This window comes from Xyrauchen texanus, chromosome 39, assembly GCF_025860055.1.
Source record: "Xyrauchen texanus isolate HMW12.3.18 chromosome 39, RBS_HiC_50CHRs, whole genome shotgun sequence".
Classification (NCBI taxonomy): Eukaryota; Metazoa; Chordata; class Actinopteri; order Cypriniformes; family Catostomidae; genus Xyrauchen; species Xyrauchen texanus.
In genome coordinates, this window is record NC_068314.1 from 12,115,853 (window position 1) to 12,136,450 (window position 20,598).

Sequence of the window (20,598 nt, forward strand, 5' to 3'; positions counted from 1 at the left end):
GTAATTACAAATTATATTACCAGCATAAAAGTTTGAGTGAAATATTTCTGCAAATCCCAATGATAATGCTTTAATGAAATAAAACCTGTTTTTTTGTACAAAATGACTTACACTTAATGTCACAAATTTGCTTATTTTATTACTGATCACAAAATTGTGTGGAATCTTAAATATTTCTTTAAAAAAAAATCGCACAGAGGGGTAATCACTAGCATGCAATCAACAGTGAGAGAGGAGCAGACAAAACAGAGTAACTAATTATTGGACCAAAAACCAATAAAAATGAGCCACTACAATATAATTTGACTCTCGATTGATGTACTGTTACATCATCTTCAACAGCGAAGAAATTAGGTGTTATATTTTATACCAATCTGTCATTTGAAAATCAAATTATCAATGTTTGTAGAACAGCATTATTCCACCTCAGAAATATTTCTAAATTACGACATATGTTCTCTGTTGCTGATGCCTTAAAATGAATTAATGCGTTCATGACGTCAAGACTAGATTATGTTATGCATTACTGGGAGGATGTCCAGCAAGATCAATAAATAAACTTCAATTGGTTCAAAATACAGCAGCCAAAGTGCTGATGAGAACCAAGAAATATGATCATATTAGCCCCATTTTATCATCGTTACATTGGCTACCTGTTAAATTTCTTGTTAATTTAAAAATTCTGTTAACTACGTACAAAGCTTTGAATGGTCTAGCTCCGCAGTACTTAAGTGACCTTCTACCACGCTATATTCCATCACGTTCATTACAATTGCAAAATTCTAGCCTGTTAATAGTTCTTAGAATCCATAAAAGGAGGAAAATCCTTGTCATATTTGGCTCCTAAACTATGGAATAGTCTCCCTAACACTGTTCGAGATGCAGACAAGCCCTCAGTTTAAGTCTAGACTAAAGAATCATCTATTTAGCCAGGCATTCACCTAATATATCCTTCAACTCACAATTATGCTGCTTTAGTTAGGTCTGCCGGAACCAGAAACAGTGATCATGATCTATAACTCTGCAATAAGTTGAATGGCATCTATGCTAATATTATTTAATTTGTTTCCCTGTCTCAACCTCGGGACTCCTATCCTGAGGTCAACAGAACCGGCTGGATCCAGCTCCATTCCTGTTTTGTGTTGGACTCCACTTCTACGTGATGCTGTGTGATGATGACTATTAGCAGCCAGTGCCAGCCAAACATCACTTCAGTCTATTACGATGGACTACAGAGGATGAACTGATGCCAATTCCAACAATAAGACATGGGATACTTCATATGCCATTGCCTAAACCTTGGACATAGGATAGACCTCACAGAAGTTGAACTGCGATGTACCTAACTGATCTCTGCTTTCATCACGTCTGTCTCACGATGGACTACACTCTTGAAATGGAATACATAGACTATAAATTAATTGCTAACAAAACCCTTCATCAGCCAACTAACAAGGACAATTGGATCTACGTGAACTTCTACAGTTAATCTAGGATGGACTTCAAAGACATTAGTCATTAATCTTACAGTTCATACAAAATCTTTGTTTAAACACTGACCCTTAACACTTACTTAGTTAAATAATTTTAAACCATAACTTGCACTATGCACAAGTAATATTGATATTACATTCACGAAGTTAGTCAGATTCATCAAACTACATAATGATAACTCTAAGACATAATAGATATTACAGTTTAATCTTCTGTTAATACCTGATCTTCTGTAAAGCTGCTTTGAAACTATGTGTTTTGTGAAAGGCACTATACAAATAAAAATGACTTGAATTTACTTGACTTGAGGTCGGAATCCTTTTAACCTGTGAGACTGGCTATGGTGCAGAAGTGAAGTGAGTACTCCTTAAGGGGTATATCTGCCTGGTACAATTGCTACCAAAAGAGAAGCTGCTAGATCAATTTTTTGTGGTCTGTTGTTTTGTAACATTAGAAAGGAAGTCACAAGAGCTAAATCTAAGTGCAGCTAAATTGCATTTAATAAAGTAAACAAAGTACAGTTTAACAGGGTTTTCACAGGAACAAAAGAAACATCCACGATAGGAAAAACTTTGGAACAGTGAAAACATATATCATAGGAATGGGTCAATTAACAGGTCAAAACATTATAAACTGACAAGGACTGAACAGATATCAGGCCATTATATACACAAAGACTAATAAGTTAACTAAACACAGGTGAGGACAATCAAGGACAGCTGGTAGTTGGGAGAGCAGGAAATTATGGGAATTGTAGTCCAGGAGGAACAGATTACAGGGGAGAAACACACGGCAAACAACAGTGAATCATTATATGCACATACACAATTGCATTTTTTTAAAAAACCAATTGTTCATACAGTGGATAATGAATAAGTAATTTACTTATAGCACACGTGAAGCACTTTTACTTTGAAGTTGCACTCATGCGTTCTTCTGGATCCAGCAGGAGCAGCATTGTCCTGACAGTTTAAATGTCCTGGATTGCCTTTTTGGATTATCACAGACTGACCGTCATGATTTGTGAATCAGGGGAACTTGTGATCCTGATTCTAAAGCTTTGATCCTGGCTGACAAAATATGCACTTCAGAGGAAGACATTAGATGAGCTCTTGACAGGATGAAAACCCTGGATTTTCAAGAGGTTTGTAACTTACATCTGTTTAAACGAGATATCTGCATATTTGCAAACGGTATATAATAGAAGTTTTATTGATACTGAATGACACTGTGTTGCACACCGGTCTATTATTGAAGTAACACAATGGTATTTAACAAGAAAACAAACCATGACTGGTGGTTTACACGTCTCACTCGCTTCAAATGCTATTATACCTTATGTCACCTGTACACTAATAAAATATAATTTGCTGTTTTAATATTGCGGATATGCAATTTTTTAATGGGGTCATGCCATGAGGAATAAAATGTTCCTTGATATTTGGACATATAAGGAAGAGGTCATTCTACTATAAAAACATACTGTAAATTCCAGAACTCAAAACTTCAACCCAAATGCAATAAAAGCATTTATTGAAACCAAGCTACCAAAATACCCCATTCTCTACGTCACTTGGGGTACTCATTAATTCAAGACGACCTCTACAACAACAATATCAATGCCTATTGGGGGAGGGGGGGAAGCAACGTAACTAGTATGGGAGCAGGCCATGCCAGTCGTAGCCATTTCTCTCCACTGAGTATTAGATTCGGCTGGGGCCATCTAACACTATTATACGCATCGGGGAAGGTGTTCTTTTCCTTTCCTATTCTTTCAGGGGGGAAAGTCCCTGTGGAGACTACATCCTGCCCGAAGGAGAAGTAACACTCAAATAGGAAATTTCTCGCCTCATGGAGGGGAAAAGCGCTGTTTGCAAGCGGTATACCCGGCCAGCTATCCCGTAACCTTACCTGTTTGTACCTGAAAATGCACAGGACGAAACAGGTTCAACCCAGAGACCAAAAAGTCTAGAAGATATTTGGTGTTGCCCAGCCCGCTGCCCAACAGATGTCTGTTAGAGAGGTGCCACTGCCCAGTGCCCACGAGGATGCCTGAGTCCTCGTAGAGTGTGTTTGTATTCCCAAAGGGGCGGGCAAGGCCTAGCCTAGTATGCCAGCATGATGGAGTTCATGATCCAGTGGGCAAGCCTCTCTTTGTAGACAGTGTTCCCTTTCCACTGTCTGCCAAATCAGACAAAGAGCTGCTCAGAGCATCTAGAGCTCTGTGTGCAATCCAAGTATTTGCGCAAAGCACACACCGGACACAGCAACGATAAGGTTGGGTCTACCTCCTATGGGGCAGCTTCGCTTGCAGGCTCACCACATGACCCCTAAAGGGGCCGTGGGAACCTTGGGCACATAGCCCGGTCGGGGTCTCAGGATCACGTGAGAATCTACCGGACAGAACTCCAGGCAAGTATCGCTGAGAGAAAACACTTGCAATTTCCTAACTCTCTTGATGGAGGTGAGTGTAATCAGGAGGGCCGTATTTAAGGAGAGGGATTTCAGCTTGACTGACTCTAGCGACATAAACAGGACTTTCAGAGGCCCAGGAGGACTGTGGAGAGACCCCTTGAGGGGAAGAGGAGTGGCCTAATAGGATTCAGCCTCTGGGCACCTCTGAGGAATCTGATGATCAGGTCGTGCTTCCTCAAGGACTTATCATCCACCGAGTCGTGGTGCACCGCTATAGCGGTTTTATATATAGGTGGTTTTATTTACGCCACTGTCACCTCTGCAGGGCGAGTGGTACTGCCAACAATATGAGGCTGTTGATATGCCAACACAGACTCAGTCCTCTCCAGGAACCAGCGGCTGCATGCCCGTTGTACACAGCGTCCTAGCCTAGCTTGGAGGTATCTGTCGTAACCAGGAAGTGCCTGGATGCTTGCTGCAAGGGCTGAAAAAGTGGCGGCAGATCGGCATGATGGCCACGTGATGCGTGCTGTGGGGCCGTGCCCATCTCGTGACTCAAGTCTGAAGCAAGTGCTGGAGCGGTCTCATATGCATCAACCTGAGCGGTGCGGCCATTGATGAGGATGTCATATGCCCCAGGAGCCTCTGAAACTGTTTCAATGGGACCGCTGTACACCGCCTGAATGACTTCAGGCAGTTCAGCACTGATTGCATGCACTTACTCGTGAGGCGAGCTATCATGGAGACTGAGTCTAACTCCGTCCCGAGAAATGAAATGCTCTGAACCGGGGAGAGCTTGCTCTTTTCTCAGTTGACCTGAAGCCCTAAACGGTTGAGGTGCCTGAGCACCAGGTCCCTGTGTGCACACAGCAACTATCGAGAGTGTGCTAGAATCAGCCAGTCGTCGCCCACTTCCCATAATGGGGCAAGAGCTGCCTCTGCAACTTTCGTGCAAAGGGACAGGGACAGGCCAAAGGCAAGGACCTTGTACTGATACGCCTTGTTGTCAAAAGTAAACCGTTGGAAGGGTCTTTGATGAGGTAAAACGAGACCTGAAAGTACACATCTTTCAGGTCTACTGCCGCAAACCAATTGCGTCAGCATCTTGAACAGAAATCTGTACAGGGCCAGCTTCAGAACTCGCAGGTCCAAGATTGACCACAATCCACAGTATTTCTTTTGTACGATGGAGTAAGGCTATAGGACGCTTTCCTCATCTCGGCTGGAGGGACAGGCTCTATCGCGCCCTGGCGAAGAAGGGTTGCAATTTCCGCATGTTGGGTGAAGCAGACACCGCCGAACTGGGGTGTGCGCCTGGCGAACTGAGTCACGTAGCCAAATCGGATGGTCATGGCCTGCCACTCCAACAGTTGGAAGCGTTAGCAATGCGTCCAACTCCAGGCGAGGGGCACTAAGGGGACAATCGCACCTTATGTAACTGGGGGTGGGGCCTCGCGGCGGAGGAAGCAGAAAATGCCACGTCGAGGAGCCTCGCTTCGTCCCAAGGTGGCTGCGCTGATTGGAACCTCAAAGCACTTACCTTTCTCCATATACCCAGCGTTGGGGGGTGGAGAAGGGGGAGGAGGGCTTCTTGACCATTCTCATAGCTCTTCACAATCACCTGGCCATGGGTGTGTGTGTGGTGCGGCCGGGTATTTGGGCTGTGAGCGGCACACGGAACCAATCACCTCGCTGTGAGGGCTTAGGGGAGGGTGGAGGTTTCCAGTCCTACCCAACACTCCCCTACATTGACACGTAGGGGAGCTACATTCTGGCATGCTCATGACACTTTTGTCCATACCGAGTGCACATGCGAGATAGCGGAGTATAATATTATTTTATTTAATTCTGTAGAGGCAAGGCATAGATCTAGTAGGGTTAGAGACGAATAATAAAATGTCATCTGTGTAAAGTAAAAGCTTATGCACCACACCTCCTGCCACCACCCCTGGAAAATCATCCTCCTTTCTTATCATGTCTGCTAATGGTTCCAGGGCAAGACAGAACAATATTGGGGAAAGAGGGCAACCCTGCCAGGTGCCCTTATCTAGAGTAAAATAATCTGAACTTTATCCATTTATTTGTACCGCTGCTACCGGGTGTCTATAAATTAACAAAATAACCACTGGTTGGTCGATCTAGATAAAATATATTTATTTCCTGACGTCTGTCACTGTGTGCTGTTTGATTGACAGGTGGCTAATGTTTGAGCACTAATGCAGGTATGCGCCTAAATGATCAAATACACTTTATAATTCCACCAATGCCCATCTTGATGAGGCATTAATGTAAACACAGTCATTTGGTCCAAAGTGAACGTATGTTGTTGGACATATCAAATGTTGGACTTGAAGTGTACATGTAACCGAATTGAGCACTGTCTAGTAGGCTATGCCATATAAAGGCTATTAATCAAACAACAATAACAAGGAAACAAGAAAACCACTCTCTGCTTTTGGCAGAATAACAAGTAGCGTATAATATATATCGTATAATACTGACCTCTGAGAGATTGTATTAATTTGTATAATAAATTACCAGGAAAGTAAAGATTATAAGTAAATATGTTAAGAAATTATTTATAATTATGCTTAGCCTCTAACATGTTTTTTTAAATGCATGATAGAAAAGTATTAATTTTTGTAGAGCAATATTTTAGGCAGAAAATTCCACCAGTCACAAACAACAGAAAATTGTGCATCATGCATTTGAATGAGAACACAACTATTGCTGGGCTTAAAAGATACAAGAACTAAATCAATATTGAACATTGTATCTCATAAGGAGAACAATGTGGCCCCCATGTGCTACTTAAAGAAATAGTTCACTCAACAATTTAAATTCTCTCATTATTTACTCACCCTCATGCCATCCCAGATGTGTATGACTTTCTTTCTTCAGAACATAAATGAAGATTTTCAGAAGAATATTTCAGCTCTGGTCCATACAATACTTGTATTAATTAATACAAAATGAATAGATGCCTAAATTTGTATGCTCCATAAATCACATAAAGACAGCATAAAAGTAGCCAAATCCATGTTTCTCCAGTAGTTATATCTATGACTTCTGAAGTAATATGATAGGTTTGGGTGAGGAAAAAGATCAATATTTAAGTAAAATTTTGCTAGAAATGTTTCTCCCTGCCCAGTAGATGGCAATATGCATGAATAATGTGAATCACCAAAAACAAAAGAAGAAGAAAGAGTAAGTTAAAGTAGAGATTGACTGAGCAGGGAGAAAAATTGACTTAAATATTGATCTGTTTCTCACCCAACCTATCATAACGCTTCTGAATACATGGATTCAACCACTGGAGTCACATGGATTAGGCTACTCTTATGCTGACTTATGTGATTTTTGGACCTTCAAAATTTTGGCACCCATTCACTTGCATTGTATGGACCAAAAGAGATAAAATATTCTCATAAAAATCGTAATTTGTGTTCTGCTGATAAATGAAAGTCATGCACATCTGGGATGGCATGAGGGTGACTAAATAATGAGAGAATTTACATTTTTGTGTGAACTATCCCTTTAAAGCCCGATGTGACCCCTGTACCAAACAACTGCTCTACCGCCTCTATTGTGCCAAGTGACCCTGCTTTTTTGGTGTTTTTTTGCATTCCTTGCATTGGTTTAAACCTGTTTTATGCACAACAATAACTCTCTCAATTGGAATTAAGGGAAATTTAGACCCTGCACATAAACGGATTTTAATGTAATTGTTTCATACATTATGATAGTGAAAATAACTTTTTTATCTTTTCATTTCTGTAATCATGTCGTCCTTATATTTATTTATTTTTAAATCAGATTAATGTTGTGTTTACAGTATCATAGATAAGTTTTGTATTTTAAAAGTTGGCATTCACAAACACCTATAAAATACCTATATTTTTATTCTTTCTGGCAAACAGCCATAAAAGGGAATGTAAATTACAGTATGTGTGCTACATTTTTAAATTGCAGTATCGAGTTTCTATTATAAAGGGGCATAGATTTTGCAACTAAGTACTCAATACTCACTACTCATGAGTACTTTTAAATGAGAAACTTTTTTACTCTTACTTGAGTAATTTTAGAACAGGTACTTTTATTATACTCAAACTACATTTTTAAGAAGTAACTACTTTTACTTGAGCATTATTTTTCAGTACTCTTTAAACCCCTGCCCATTATTGCAACAATCAAACCCCAAACTTCCCCCCGAACAAAACAAAAAGAAAAAATGTGCGCATTAAACCCGCACACAACAGGTCCAACCGATGTCCATCCCACTAAACTTAAAAAGTCCAGGCGGAACCAGCACAAAAAGAAACAAGAAAGCTACCCAGCATCCACGGACGGTCAAGTGAATATTCAGCGAGACAAGCTCACTTGGGGGCAATGTGAGAAACACACAATAACTTCCTCAGTCCATTGATTTTATGAAAGACATTGCTTGTTGTGGGCATGTAAATATTTTGCGGCCATCCTTAGTATCTATTCTCAATTTGGCTGGAAATATCAGTGCAAATGTCACCTTCCGTTGATTTAAGAGTTTCTTGAAGGAGTGTTACTACACAAAACAAACTCCAGCCGCTAGGAGGAACCAGCACAAAAAGAAACAAAATGGCACCCAGCTCCCTCAGACAGTCAAGTGTATGTTCAGCGAGTCAAGTTCAGTTGGGGGCCACATGAGAAACACCAAATGGCTTACTCACCCCATTGCCTCTATGAAAGACAATGCTTGCTGTGGGCATGTAAATATTTTTTTATTTTAATTGTTGTATCTAAACGTGCAAGATGGACATCTTTGACCATTTTGATTTGTTTCTGGTGATGTGCACCTCAGTGCAGGATGATAAACTGGATGTGTGCATCCTGTGAAGCAGTCATAAAATGAGTCTTTGCCAAGGAATTGTCACTTGAGGATATGGGGCAGTTAAAAACACTATTGGACCCGATCAAAAACGTAAGTAAACAGTTCCAATCATTAATATTTTAAATGTCATGATTGTTTATGATACTGACACGCTGTCTACACCAGGTGTGTTGATACAAACTTTCTGAAACATTTCTTTGTGTCGTTGGAAGTAGCACCAGTGCAAAATGGAATGGGACAACTGTTTGTTTACTGGAGTGATGCACAGCAACTGAGGCTTCCATGGTAGACAGTATCACTGATTATAGCGGCCGGTGTAGACAGGGTGTAAGTGTTAACAGTTGTGCTTGAGATGAATAGTGTAAAATATTCATATGCCATTTGTTGGATGTGTGCGTTATGTGTAAACCATGAAATATATATTTCTAATATTTTGGTGCTTGTGAATGAGAAGAATGAGTTTAAAAAATGGCTGAATTTGAGAGGCTGCATGCTTTTAACAATCATAACAGAGGGTGTTTACATTGAAGTTTAAAGGAGGAGCAGAGGCAAAAAAATCTACTTTTCAGAAAGATGGACAGAGACAGGGTGGAAAATTATCATCTATTACAAAATGATGACTTAATTTTGAACTTAACTAACATTATCAGTGGACCTCAGGGAAGATAATGAACTATAAAAAAGAGCATTTCATAACCCCTTTAAAGACAACCAAAGATTCACTAAATTTGAGTAAAACGTTCAAATTTGATTCAGTTAGTCAATACACCCTAACATTCTACTCTCAAATTTTAAGCCATGTTGCCAAAGTGATCTAATGCAGAATGACTAATGCAGTAAAAGTCTTGAGTAAAATTAATAATAAAAGAAAAAGATTTATATATATTAAGATATTAAGATTTTAGGTTAGAATTTAATCAGTAGGCTATAATCAGCATGTACAGGTTTGTCACCATTTCTTTTAAGATTATTTAAAGTTTTAAGCACATTGTTTAATTCACTAGTTCATTTTAAATATTCCAGTGTAACAAGTGAATTTTTAAATGCATGTATCTCAATTACTTTGAGTTTAAAAAAGTAGCATGCATCATAATTATAAGTGACAAGAAAGATGGCTTTAATGTGTGTAAATCATTATTATGTCTATCGCGGGGGGGTCAGGACCCCCCCTATCTGAGGATTGAGGGTTGTCCCTTCCTAAAATATCATTAAAATATGTGTATTGTAAATAATATAATGATATATTCTTAAAATAATTGTTTAAGAAATAAAATAATACAAATGCAAACAGGGCAACAACAAAAAACCCCTTGGTGTCCCCTTCAAAAATTGCTCTTGACAATTGTTATGTTCATTGTCCCCCCCAACATTTTGATGAAATTTTCGCCCCTGCCTAGGCGCATTCCTTATTGAGTATGCATGGTGTGCGCCTCTTATGAGAGAATATGGTTGCTAAAATTAAGCTCAATTCAGCACACGTGTGCCTCTCCCTTGTGATTATTGCGCCACGTGTTAAGAATTTGATTGATAAATGGCTGTAAACTATATTGTGATTTTCTTGCATTTAGTTTGCAAGAGAAGCAGTAGGATGTAGCTTTGTTCTCTCTCTCCTGGTTAGTTAGCGCGTTTGCTTTTTATTCTTGGAACTGTACCCAACAGTACCAATATGAATCTGTGTATATTATTAGGTTGAAGTGCATTGATGTGGTGAGTAGGGCTGTAACTAAAGATTATTTTAATAATCGACTAATCTAGCGATTATTAGAACAGATACAGCTGCAAGCAGCAATTGTCGGTGTTCAAGCCTTAAAGAACTTTCAAAGTATGCAAAAAAGGTATGTATTTGTATATGTATATGTACATTGTAAGAGTCTTTGCAAACTGGTGTTAAATATGACTGATGTCTTGTGTTCAACAATCCTGAAACAGGATAACTGTTATGGTTTTCATTTTATTTTTTAACTGTTATAAAGCCACAAAGCACCCAATCTCCAAAAAGGTTTTAGGAATTTGAATATTTATTTGAGGAATTATAGGCTTTTGGATACACTTGGTCAAACCCACATGATAAATGCAACCCGTAAATAACTAAATGACTAAAGTTAAACTTTTCTTTGATAATTATAGACATAGGGTGTCCTAGATTTAGTTCACAATAGCAGGTAACATTGGATAATATACAATAATTTACACACCGTTTATAAAGCTATTTTGCTTAAATTTAACTGGTGGCCTTGTTTTTTATTTGTCATATTATAGAATATGTAAGCATTTGGCCCCTACAAGAAGCACATCAATTTTAAACTTCATTGATAATACAGTTAAGGAGTTTTGAGCATTTGTTTTAGTTGTAGTTGCCCCTATAGGTTGGGCATTTGTTTTTTTTATTTTGCATGCAGACTGAAAATGTGCTGTTGTATATGTGAATTGATTTCGTAACATATGGCCTTTTCGTTTGGTAGATATTGGTCAATACATACAAAATAGATGACGAATGATCAATTAGTTGGCTTATATCTTTGCAATGCTTCGACAAATCAAAATGTCTTTAGCATTTTGTCAGGAGGGTTCACGCCTAGACACACACCAATGTTTGTGAGAATCAGATATATGGACTAGGAGGAGTTCCAAAAAGTTGCTTTTTATAAATATAAATATTTATATATTTTATAAAATGCAATAAAATTAAGATATCCATTTTGTAGGACTTGGTACAAAAAGAATTTGAGATTATTTAACTCGGTTGTGGAGTTAAAAGTAAATTAGCTTTTTATAGCGCCACCTTGTGGCCGATTTTCATAAAACTTGGTACACAGTCACATTCTGAGACATTTTATGTTATAAGCTGCTGAAATTTGATTGGCTGCTGGCGGCCATTTTTTTTTATATATTTGTCTGATTTATATTGAAGGATATGCTACCCTTTGGCCGATTGGCAAGATGCATACCAATTTTCAACTTAATTGATCATACAGTTGTGGAGTTATGAGCGTTTTTTCGTGACTTTGTGTGCACCCTCAGAATGTCCTGTTGTCTATGTGTATCAAGTTTCGTAAAATTTGGCTTTTTCGTTTGGTAGATATTGGTCAATACGTACAAAATAGACGAAGCCTGACCAATTAGTTGGCTAATATCTTTGTAATGCTTAGACTAATAAAAATTATTTTGTTAACTTTTTGTCATGAGGGTCCATATTAGACAAACACTGATTTTCTAGCAAATTGGACATACAGCCTTGGAGGAGTTAGAAAAATTAGCACAAAATTTTCATGACGGAAATTAAATTGGAGACATGTTTTTTTTTACTTGAGCCAAGAAATACAAAGATATAAGACACCTGAGTGTGCGACAAACGATTTAGGTGATCACTATAGCGCCACCTTGAAGCCGATCGGACCTAAACTTTGACACACATAGGGGGACAACCTTTCCACAAAGTTTCAGCTATCTACCACTTACGGTTTGGTCTACAAGATCAGTATTATGGCAGAATAATACAAAATATAATTCCAGACATATGTAAACATATCCCTAAATCAATGTGACAGTTAATCATGTCTGGCAACTTGACAAATATATTTTCAATATTTTTGTGAAATTTGAAATCATTTTGGAAATCACAGATTTATTTGCAAACACACTGTCAGTAGTATACCACGTTTCTTGAAATAAGTTTATATGCATTCATACACCTTTGAAAGACTTAAAAGGGTTTCTTATCCCGTAGCTCCCTCTGATGGACAAAAATAATATTACAGCTATCATTGGTCAGATAAATGCCTGATTATTTAAAATTTGCTCTTAGCCCCTAGTTCATCATAAATCCATGAAAATTAGAATGATTCCTCAAAATTTCCTGTTTTCCATATTTACATAGTTTTGTGAAATTTGGCATTTGTGCACACAAGATACAGGAATATTAGTCATAATGGGCCACACTAATCAAATATATCGGATTGTATCTTCTAGACGATTTAATGGATACAAATTATTTTGCATGGTCTAGCGCTGACCTGGGCCAAGTTTGGTGAAGATCTGAAGCTCGGATGTGGAGTAATTAGCAAAAACATATTTTTTTTGTTATATTGCCACCTTGGGGCCGATTCTCACAAAACTTTGTACACAGCCTCATTTTGAAACTGCGTATGAACATCTCAAGTTTCATAATGGTCAGCCATTCACATCTGCTGAAATTTTATTGGCTGCTGGTGGCCATGTTTTTTTATTTGTCCAACTGATATTGTAGGATATGTTAGCCTTTGGCCCCATTAAGACGCATTCCAATTTTCAACTTCATTGATTTTACGGTTGCGGAGTTATGAGCGTTTTGTTTTCTTTTGGGTTTTTTTGTAGCGCCCCCTATAGGCAACATTTTTCACAACTTTGCGTGCATCCTCAGAATGCCCTGTTGTCTATGTGTATCATTTTTGTAATATTTGGCCTTTTCATTTGGTAGATGTACAAAATGGATGGATTTTCATGAAGGAGATATATGATTTGTTCGTCTTGAGTCAAGGAATCCAAGGATGTAAGACACTTGAGTATGTGACAAATGGTTTAGGATTTATGGGTCAAAACTGAAAAATGATCACTAGAGTAATACATTGAGGCTGATCAGGCCCAAACGTTGATACAAACGTTTCAACGTTTGGGCCTGATCAGCCCAAATACTCTTCCTTCAAAGTTTCAGCTCTCTTTGACTTACGGTTTGGTCTGCATGATCAGTTTTAGAGCAGAATAATAATAATACAAATAATAAATATAGCTGCGAGCAGCAATTAACGGGATTCAAGCAGTTTAAAGCCTTTAAGCATATGCGTATAATGGTATTATGTTTTATTTAGTAAGTATGTAACCACCTAGATCATAGATGGAATAGACCATTTACAGCCAATACAGGCAATTTACTTAGGGAAGACATGGTTTTTAAATCTTTTTAAATCTCATAGCACCACCTATGGCCTGATCTCCATAAAAGTCTGTTTGCTTGTTTAGAATCATATGTCACATGTGCTCACCTAATTTCGTGAAGTTCTGAGTTTTTGTGTAGGAATTATAGGCAAATTGGATAAACAGTCTAGTAGGATTTCGAAAAAGTAGGTTTGGCATTTTTTTAGAAATAGCATTATAATTTTGACCACAAGGTGGTGCTGTCCGAAACTTTTTGAGTCCCTTCAGAGCATGGTGCCAAAGACACATACCGACTTTTGTAACAATATGCCAAATCATTTGTAAAATACAGCATTTTATGTCAAAATTCAAAATGGCCGACGTCCAAAATGACAGACATAGGAATTTTTCATATCGCTGGACTCTCTATACCCCACTGAATTTAATCAGTCAAATTTTATGATTTTATGACAAACTGTTCAGAAATTCTAAGCAAAAAATTTACTTTTGTCATATGGTTTATCAAAACTCCATGAATATATTTTTGTCTTGAGTGCCTTAAGATGATGCAGGCCAATTTTCATGCAAATCGGACAAACGGCCTAGGACGAGTTCGAAAAAGTCGGTTTTTCAGAATATTCAAAATGGTCGACAACCAATATGTCCGTTGATGATTTTATGACAAACTGTTCATAAGTTATAAGCAAAAATGTGCTTTTTTCATATCTCATGAACAGTAGAGGGCAGTGCGCCAAAACGCTGCAGGTAACCTCAGGACCTAATGATGATGACACGCACTGCTAAAGCGTTAAGGAGATACAGCCTCAAGTTAAATTTTGCTTGTTCTTCAGCAAATTCGTTGAAGCACCATTCGAAAATGCCATGTTTTATAAAAATTCTGTAAATAAATTTTTGTCGTGAGTGCCTCTAGATGATGCAGGCCAATTTTCATGCAAATCGGACAAAAGGCCTAGGACGAGTTTAAAAAAGAAGGTTTTCCTTCCGAGCGGACGTATTCACAGAGCTGAATTCTTCCTGCTGTTCCATTCATCTCTCTCCCTGAATACACACACAACAGTTGGGTTGAGTATCACCCCCTGGGCACTTTGACTGCTGAGCTACTGCTGAGCAGAGCTTCTTATATATATATACTCACAAATGAAAAGAGTAGATTTTCCTCTAAAAAAGTGACGCAAATGAAAGCGTCTTTTTCAAGATGCCTTTTTGTTTGAGTGTTTTGCGATCGTTACCTCTCTGCTTCCCACAGCCACTATCGCTGCCTCTCGTGTTGGGCACTGCCCACGCAGGGACAGCGCTTGTGGATGGGTCATGCTCTCACTGCGAGGGCATGATTTTGGCAACATTGCGGTCACGCCTTTCTCTCGTAAGAGGGAAAACCACTCCAGCGGCTCCCTGACTCGGTCCTTCTACCCACAGGTATGAGTCGGTGTCAGTTAGCACTGGGGGCGATTTGTGGATTTCAATGGGAGCTTCTCCGCCAGGAAACCCCCTACGGACCTCCCATTCCCCAGCATGCTTGTTTTCCCCAGCAAGTTCTGCTATGTGACCGCCGGCTCGTCTCAGGACGAGTTTGCGGTCACGTTCGTGGCTCGCGAAGTGGATGAGCTTTTGATTACTTTTCGATTATTTTCTATTAGCTTTCGGGAGGGTTGGTTCAGTCTGCCGCTATGTGCAGCTGAAGGCCATGCTTGCCCGGGCGGCTGTGAGCGTCGGGATGGAGTGGAATCCTCCGCTCTCCACTGAATCCTCGCGGCCCGATGATTGGTCCCGGGGCCCCGAGTGCCACTTACAGCCAAGCCCCGCCCCCGTACATTTCTTCCTGGAAGTGCATGATGAGCTCACGCGATTTTTCTTTTACTGCCCAGACCCGGTTCGCGGGCTCATCCTCTCTCACTACCAAGCCAAGGTGCTCAAAGAACTGCACAAGTGTAGTTCTGACCCGAGACTGATGCAGGAGCTGTGCTCGATGACCAATCCCTCCGAGCGATGATGATCACGACGTGGTCTCTCGGGCAGGCGATGTCCACCTTAGTGGTCCAGGAGCGCCACCTTTGGCCCAACTTGGTCGAACCAGGTTGGCCTATTCAGCGGCACCGTAGAGGATTTCGCCCAGCAAACCTCAGTGGTTAAAAGACAGATGAGGACCATACAATACATCCTTCCCCGGCGCAAAGCAATGTCTCGCACTTGCGTCTGTTTGTTGCCAAGGGCGTCCCCCTGCATCAGCAACACTGGCTCAGCTACAGCCCACCCCAGTAGGCTGGCCCCGGCATCGAGCCACCCACAGAAAGCAGATGCCACCCGTAATTCTCTTTCTCTCGAACCGTCGTCACCGGCCTCATTTATCCCTCACGTGCCCAATCAGGCCGATTGGGGACCGGGCGTGCGACATTCCAGCCTGGCCACGCCCCCCTCCACTCCACACTCCTCCCGGCGTTACCTCAGGCGGGGTGCCACCGGCATGACATACACCCGCCCCCTTTCCCTGGGGTGCTTTGCGCCCCGTCAGGTCATCCCCGCCTTCCTCAACCTGGGAGGAGACAGGAGGGGAAAACAACAACAAAAAATAGGCGAGGGAAAAGGCCAACACGGTGCGAAAGAGAGGAGAGCGAGAGAAAAAGCTCACTCACCGGTTCTCTGATGTACCATCGCGTGGTCCTCAAACACTCCTCCACACTCTCCGGCGGACAACAGCCAATCCTCTCCGGGTGAACCGGAGTCAAGCCTCCGACCCCCAGCGGACAGAACACCCCTCCGCTTTTCTGGCGGCACATGGGGACACTCCTCCGCCCCTGGCAGTTGCTTCCCTCCTCCCCTCGTGGACGGCGGTCTTCCCTCGACCCCTCCACGTCTCTGGGGACGGCAGGGCACTCCCCCACCCCTGGCAGTGGCTCCCTCACTCCAGGCAGTCAGGGAATCCAGTCCCCACTTGCCCCGCGGACGGTGGCCGTTCCCCACGTCTGGGCGGTCGGGCTACTCCGTCACCCGGCAGATGGCAGCGTCGCTCCACTGGGTGGACGGCAGTGTCGAGGACTCTGCGACGGGCATCCCTCCTCTTTCCCGGGTTTCAGCAGCAATGTAAGGGGGTTAAGATGGGCAACGAGGAGGCAAGAACCGGCTTGTCAATATAAATAATAATTTAATGAAAACTTAACACCAAAACACACAAACATAAACACACACATGACGGACATGCCCATAATTCTCTCTCTCTCGAACCGTCATCACAGGCCGACTTTATCCCTCGCACGCCCAATCAGGCCCGGCCCCGCCCACTTCCGCTCCACAACCTTTGTTAAACAGTTTTGTTAGTATTTTATTGATAAGATTAGCATTGCATGCATCAACACACACACACACAAGCAATGTTTCTATCTAGATTTCTTTCCAGCTCTGATACAAAGGGCAATAACAAAACATCCAAGAGAATGGCTTTGCATTTACCTACAACAACATGCAATGGTGGACTGTCAACAAAACATACAGAAAAGACCACTCAATACACATACAGTACAGTATGCACACAAGACAAACTGATTGATTGAACATTTAACTAACAAAAAACCTAAACAAGGAGGATCTCCCCCAGACCCACTTTACACGTGGGCCAAAAACACATGTCCTGCACAGTTAAAGGTAGACTGGAAAACAGGAGCAGTCTTTCTTAGACGCAAGTTGTTAAACTTAGATAGCCCCTTTCATTTAACGATATGCATACAATGCTTCCTTTCTTCTTTATAACGCCTCATAAACTGACCTTTTATTTTGCATTTTCAGGATGAAGCTGAATCAACATTTGGTCACCCCATCCACAATTTCCTTGACCACCCCCCACCAAAAAAAGCAAAAACTACACACCAAAAAACATATTAAACGGCACAATGTTTCAGTTGTTCATGAAGTCATCCGATTCTGATGAGAACACAACCTAATAACCTGTTCCATTCTGACATGAACCCAACCTGACTATATCTGGAAAGGTTAAAAAAAGGGGAGGGGGTCATCTTGAACTTGAGAAGTTTGCAATGTGAAAAACTAAGAACTAACTTAGGGCACCGGAACTAACCGAGAACTAAAAAAATACATAAATAAATAAATTAGATAGCACTATTGGGTAGAACAGATCCTAAGGGAAATTAACTAGTTAAAGCTGACAATTCAAATTTCAAACCATTGCAAATGGATGTATTGTGGGGTTGGGCTCATGTTATTTACAATGTTCTTTCAAGCAGCACAGTCTGGCTATAAAATGCCATTACATCAGAGGGGCAAATTCCAGCAGGGGCATGTGAAATCTACTCAGCCGCACACAAAATAACACACAGACACATTTGGATGGGCTTTCTCTTGTCATCCATGATTCTAAATTCAGCTCCTGATACTGTATTTTCCTCCAACTTTACACTGTAAAAAGTGGTTAAGTGCAGTTGTCACCTTAAGTTATGAGTTATTATATAATTGATCTCAACCTTAAAAATCATATTCATTGGCATAAACTAATTGAATCAGTTCAGCCAGTCAATAAAGCCAGCTATTCTTTAATTAATACTCCACAGATCTTTCACAGTCCAAGCTGTCTTCATTTTCCTTTGCTTCTCTTCTGTATCTCTGTGCTGGAGGCATTTGAAGTTGACCTTGAATGCATCTTCTAGCTCTAGTGTCTATATGGTCTATTGAAGAACTTTTTTATTATAATGTAACATAATCAATGAAAATGGTCTGAATATTGTAATAAACACAGTAATGAATCCATGCTGAAGAGGGCTTAAGCTGACATCTCATTCAAACTGCCATGGACTCCAAATGGTTGAACAAAAGCAAACAGAAAATGAAGTCAATGGGGACGGTAGCATATTTTGCATGTACCAGGTGCACTAAGATGACAACAACAGTGTCTTATTTAGAAAAATAAAATCAACAACATTGTTGTAATTCAGGATAAACCAGCAGAATTAAAAACTGCAGTAATGTGCAGGAATCATTTATGGAACTGTTTTTGAATTAATCCTCAATATAATATATTATATGTTATACCTATGGTGGTGGTGTAGTGGTCTAAGCACATAACTGGTAATCAGAGGGATGCTGGTTCAAGCCCCACAGCCACCACCATTGTGTCCTTGAGCAAGGCACTTAACTCCAGGTTGCTCTGGGGGGGATTGTCCCTGTAATAAGGGCTCTGTAAGTCGCTTTGGATAAAAGCGTCTGCCAAATCCATAAATGTAAATGTAAATCTCCTCTAAACACAAGGAGTCATCTTATAATTGGTAATTATTAAGATTTCAGTATCCATATCCCAGCTGAGAAGAGATTATCTAGATTACATTAGTTATTTATTAGGATATTAGTGTAATTAAAATAATTAAATCATATTAATGATTTGTCTTCATGTTATAATGCATAAGAATATGCAAAATATGCCTCACTCATACTCTAAAATAGTCTTACTGTAGTCTAAAAGTGTGTGTGTGTGTGTGTGTGTAGGTTTGGAAATATAAGAGTCTATTATTTAGCAGTACAGATACATGTTCAATGAGCTAAGCATGATTTGGAGGGGTTGGTCTTTAGAAAGTCATGTTTGAGTGTTTAACCCTAGTTAACATGAGTATCAAGTCAGTTACCATGCACAATATGCTGGACAATTATAACAAACACAATCAGTGCTAAGGACACACAGTTTTAAATGGAATTTCTTTAGTCTAAAAGTGGCTAAAAGCTTATACATACTACACAGTTATACTAAGTATAGTATAAGTACAGCACACTTACACTGCAGGCTAGTGCTGTTGGTCCATGAGAAGGGTTCTAGGTCAGGGAAGAAGGATCTGGCTTTCCTGAGCATGCAGGAACTTTGAGCAACGTCAAACAGGGGTCTTGCCCCTACTCCGAGAGCCTCCACATAGTCAAACATGACATCCACCTCTCGCCAAGAGCTCTGCAAATTTTTCCCAGATGTTCTGTGCTATGTCTTGAGCTGTCTTTCAACTGTAGATACAGTTAAGAAACAACAGCAGATGAGGACCAACATCAACAGTCAAGAATCAGGAGCTTTCCAGTCTGTTTGCCAAAATTGCCAAATCAATCAGTCACTGTGGAAGATTTTGGAGAAGTGCTTCAGATGTAGCTGTCACTGTAGCCAATTGCTTCTCTCTAAATTACTTAACTTCCCTGTAGGTGTTCTTCTTTGAGTCAAAAGGCTCCTGTCGAACTCTATGGTAACCACCACCCTATGCCTCTTCTCCTATGGTGTATAAATTGAGTTTCGACAAGCCCAGCCTGACTGTCAATATTTAAAGAGTCAGCTAACAATCTGTGGCTCAACAATCTGAGCTGGTTGCACTCGCATGGAGTCTCTTTGACTAGATTAGCCCACAGCAGAGGGAGAAAGGAAGGAATTACAGAGCAAGGGAGGGAAATGAGAGAGAGGGAGGGGCGGAGCTCATTTGGATGGCTGAAAGACAAAACTTTTCTTCCATTTTCTGCTGGAGTAATCTGTAAACCTGCATCATATGTTACACCTTTACAACTGAAAACAAACTATTTGCATATTTCCTATTGTAATTATCTCCCTCTCCTCTTACTTTTAAATATTTTGACTCCCTTTGCTCTAAATCCATCATGGAGTAACACTGACAGAGATACTTTTATATTCAATTGTTAATAAAGTATTACCTAAACAGAATATAGGATTTTTAAATTCAAGCCTTGTAATATATATATATTGTGAGGTATGATGGGACTGTTGCCTCTGAGGCTAGTTCACAGGAGGTGAGTAGAGATAACAAACCATTGCAAATGGAGGTATTGTGGGGTTGGACAAATTTTTCTTTTTTATAGGATTTTGATAAGTAAAAAAAAGTTAAAGAACACAAAACGAAGAAAAATATATAGTAGCGCTCATGCAACACGGT

At 40.3% G+C, this 20,598-nt stretch overlaps 1 protein-coding gene across 1 annotated transcript in view; it reads right to left on the bottom strand.

Annotated features, from left to right (window-relative positions):
* The window catches only part of rargb (retinoic acid receptor, gamma b), a 101,535-nt gene extending 81,509 nt beyond the window's left edge, over positions 1–20,026 (bottom strand). The window contains exon 1 of the mRNA XM_052111012.1: positions 19,457–20,026. Coding sequence (XP_051966972.1) covers positions 19,457–19,598 — 142 coding nt within the window. The 5' untranslated portion in view covers positions 19,599–20,026. The remainder of the gene's footprint in view (positions 1–19,456) is intronic.
* Positions 20,027–20,598: the final 572 nt, after the last annotated feature.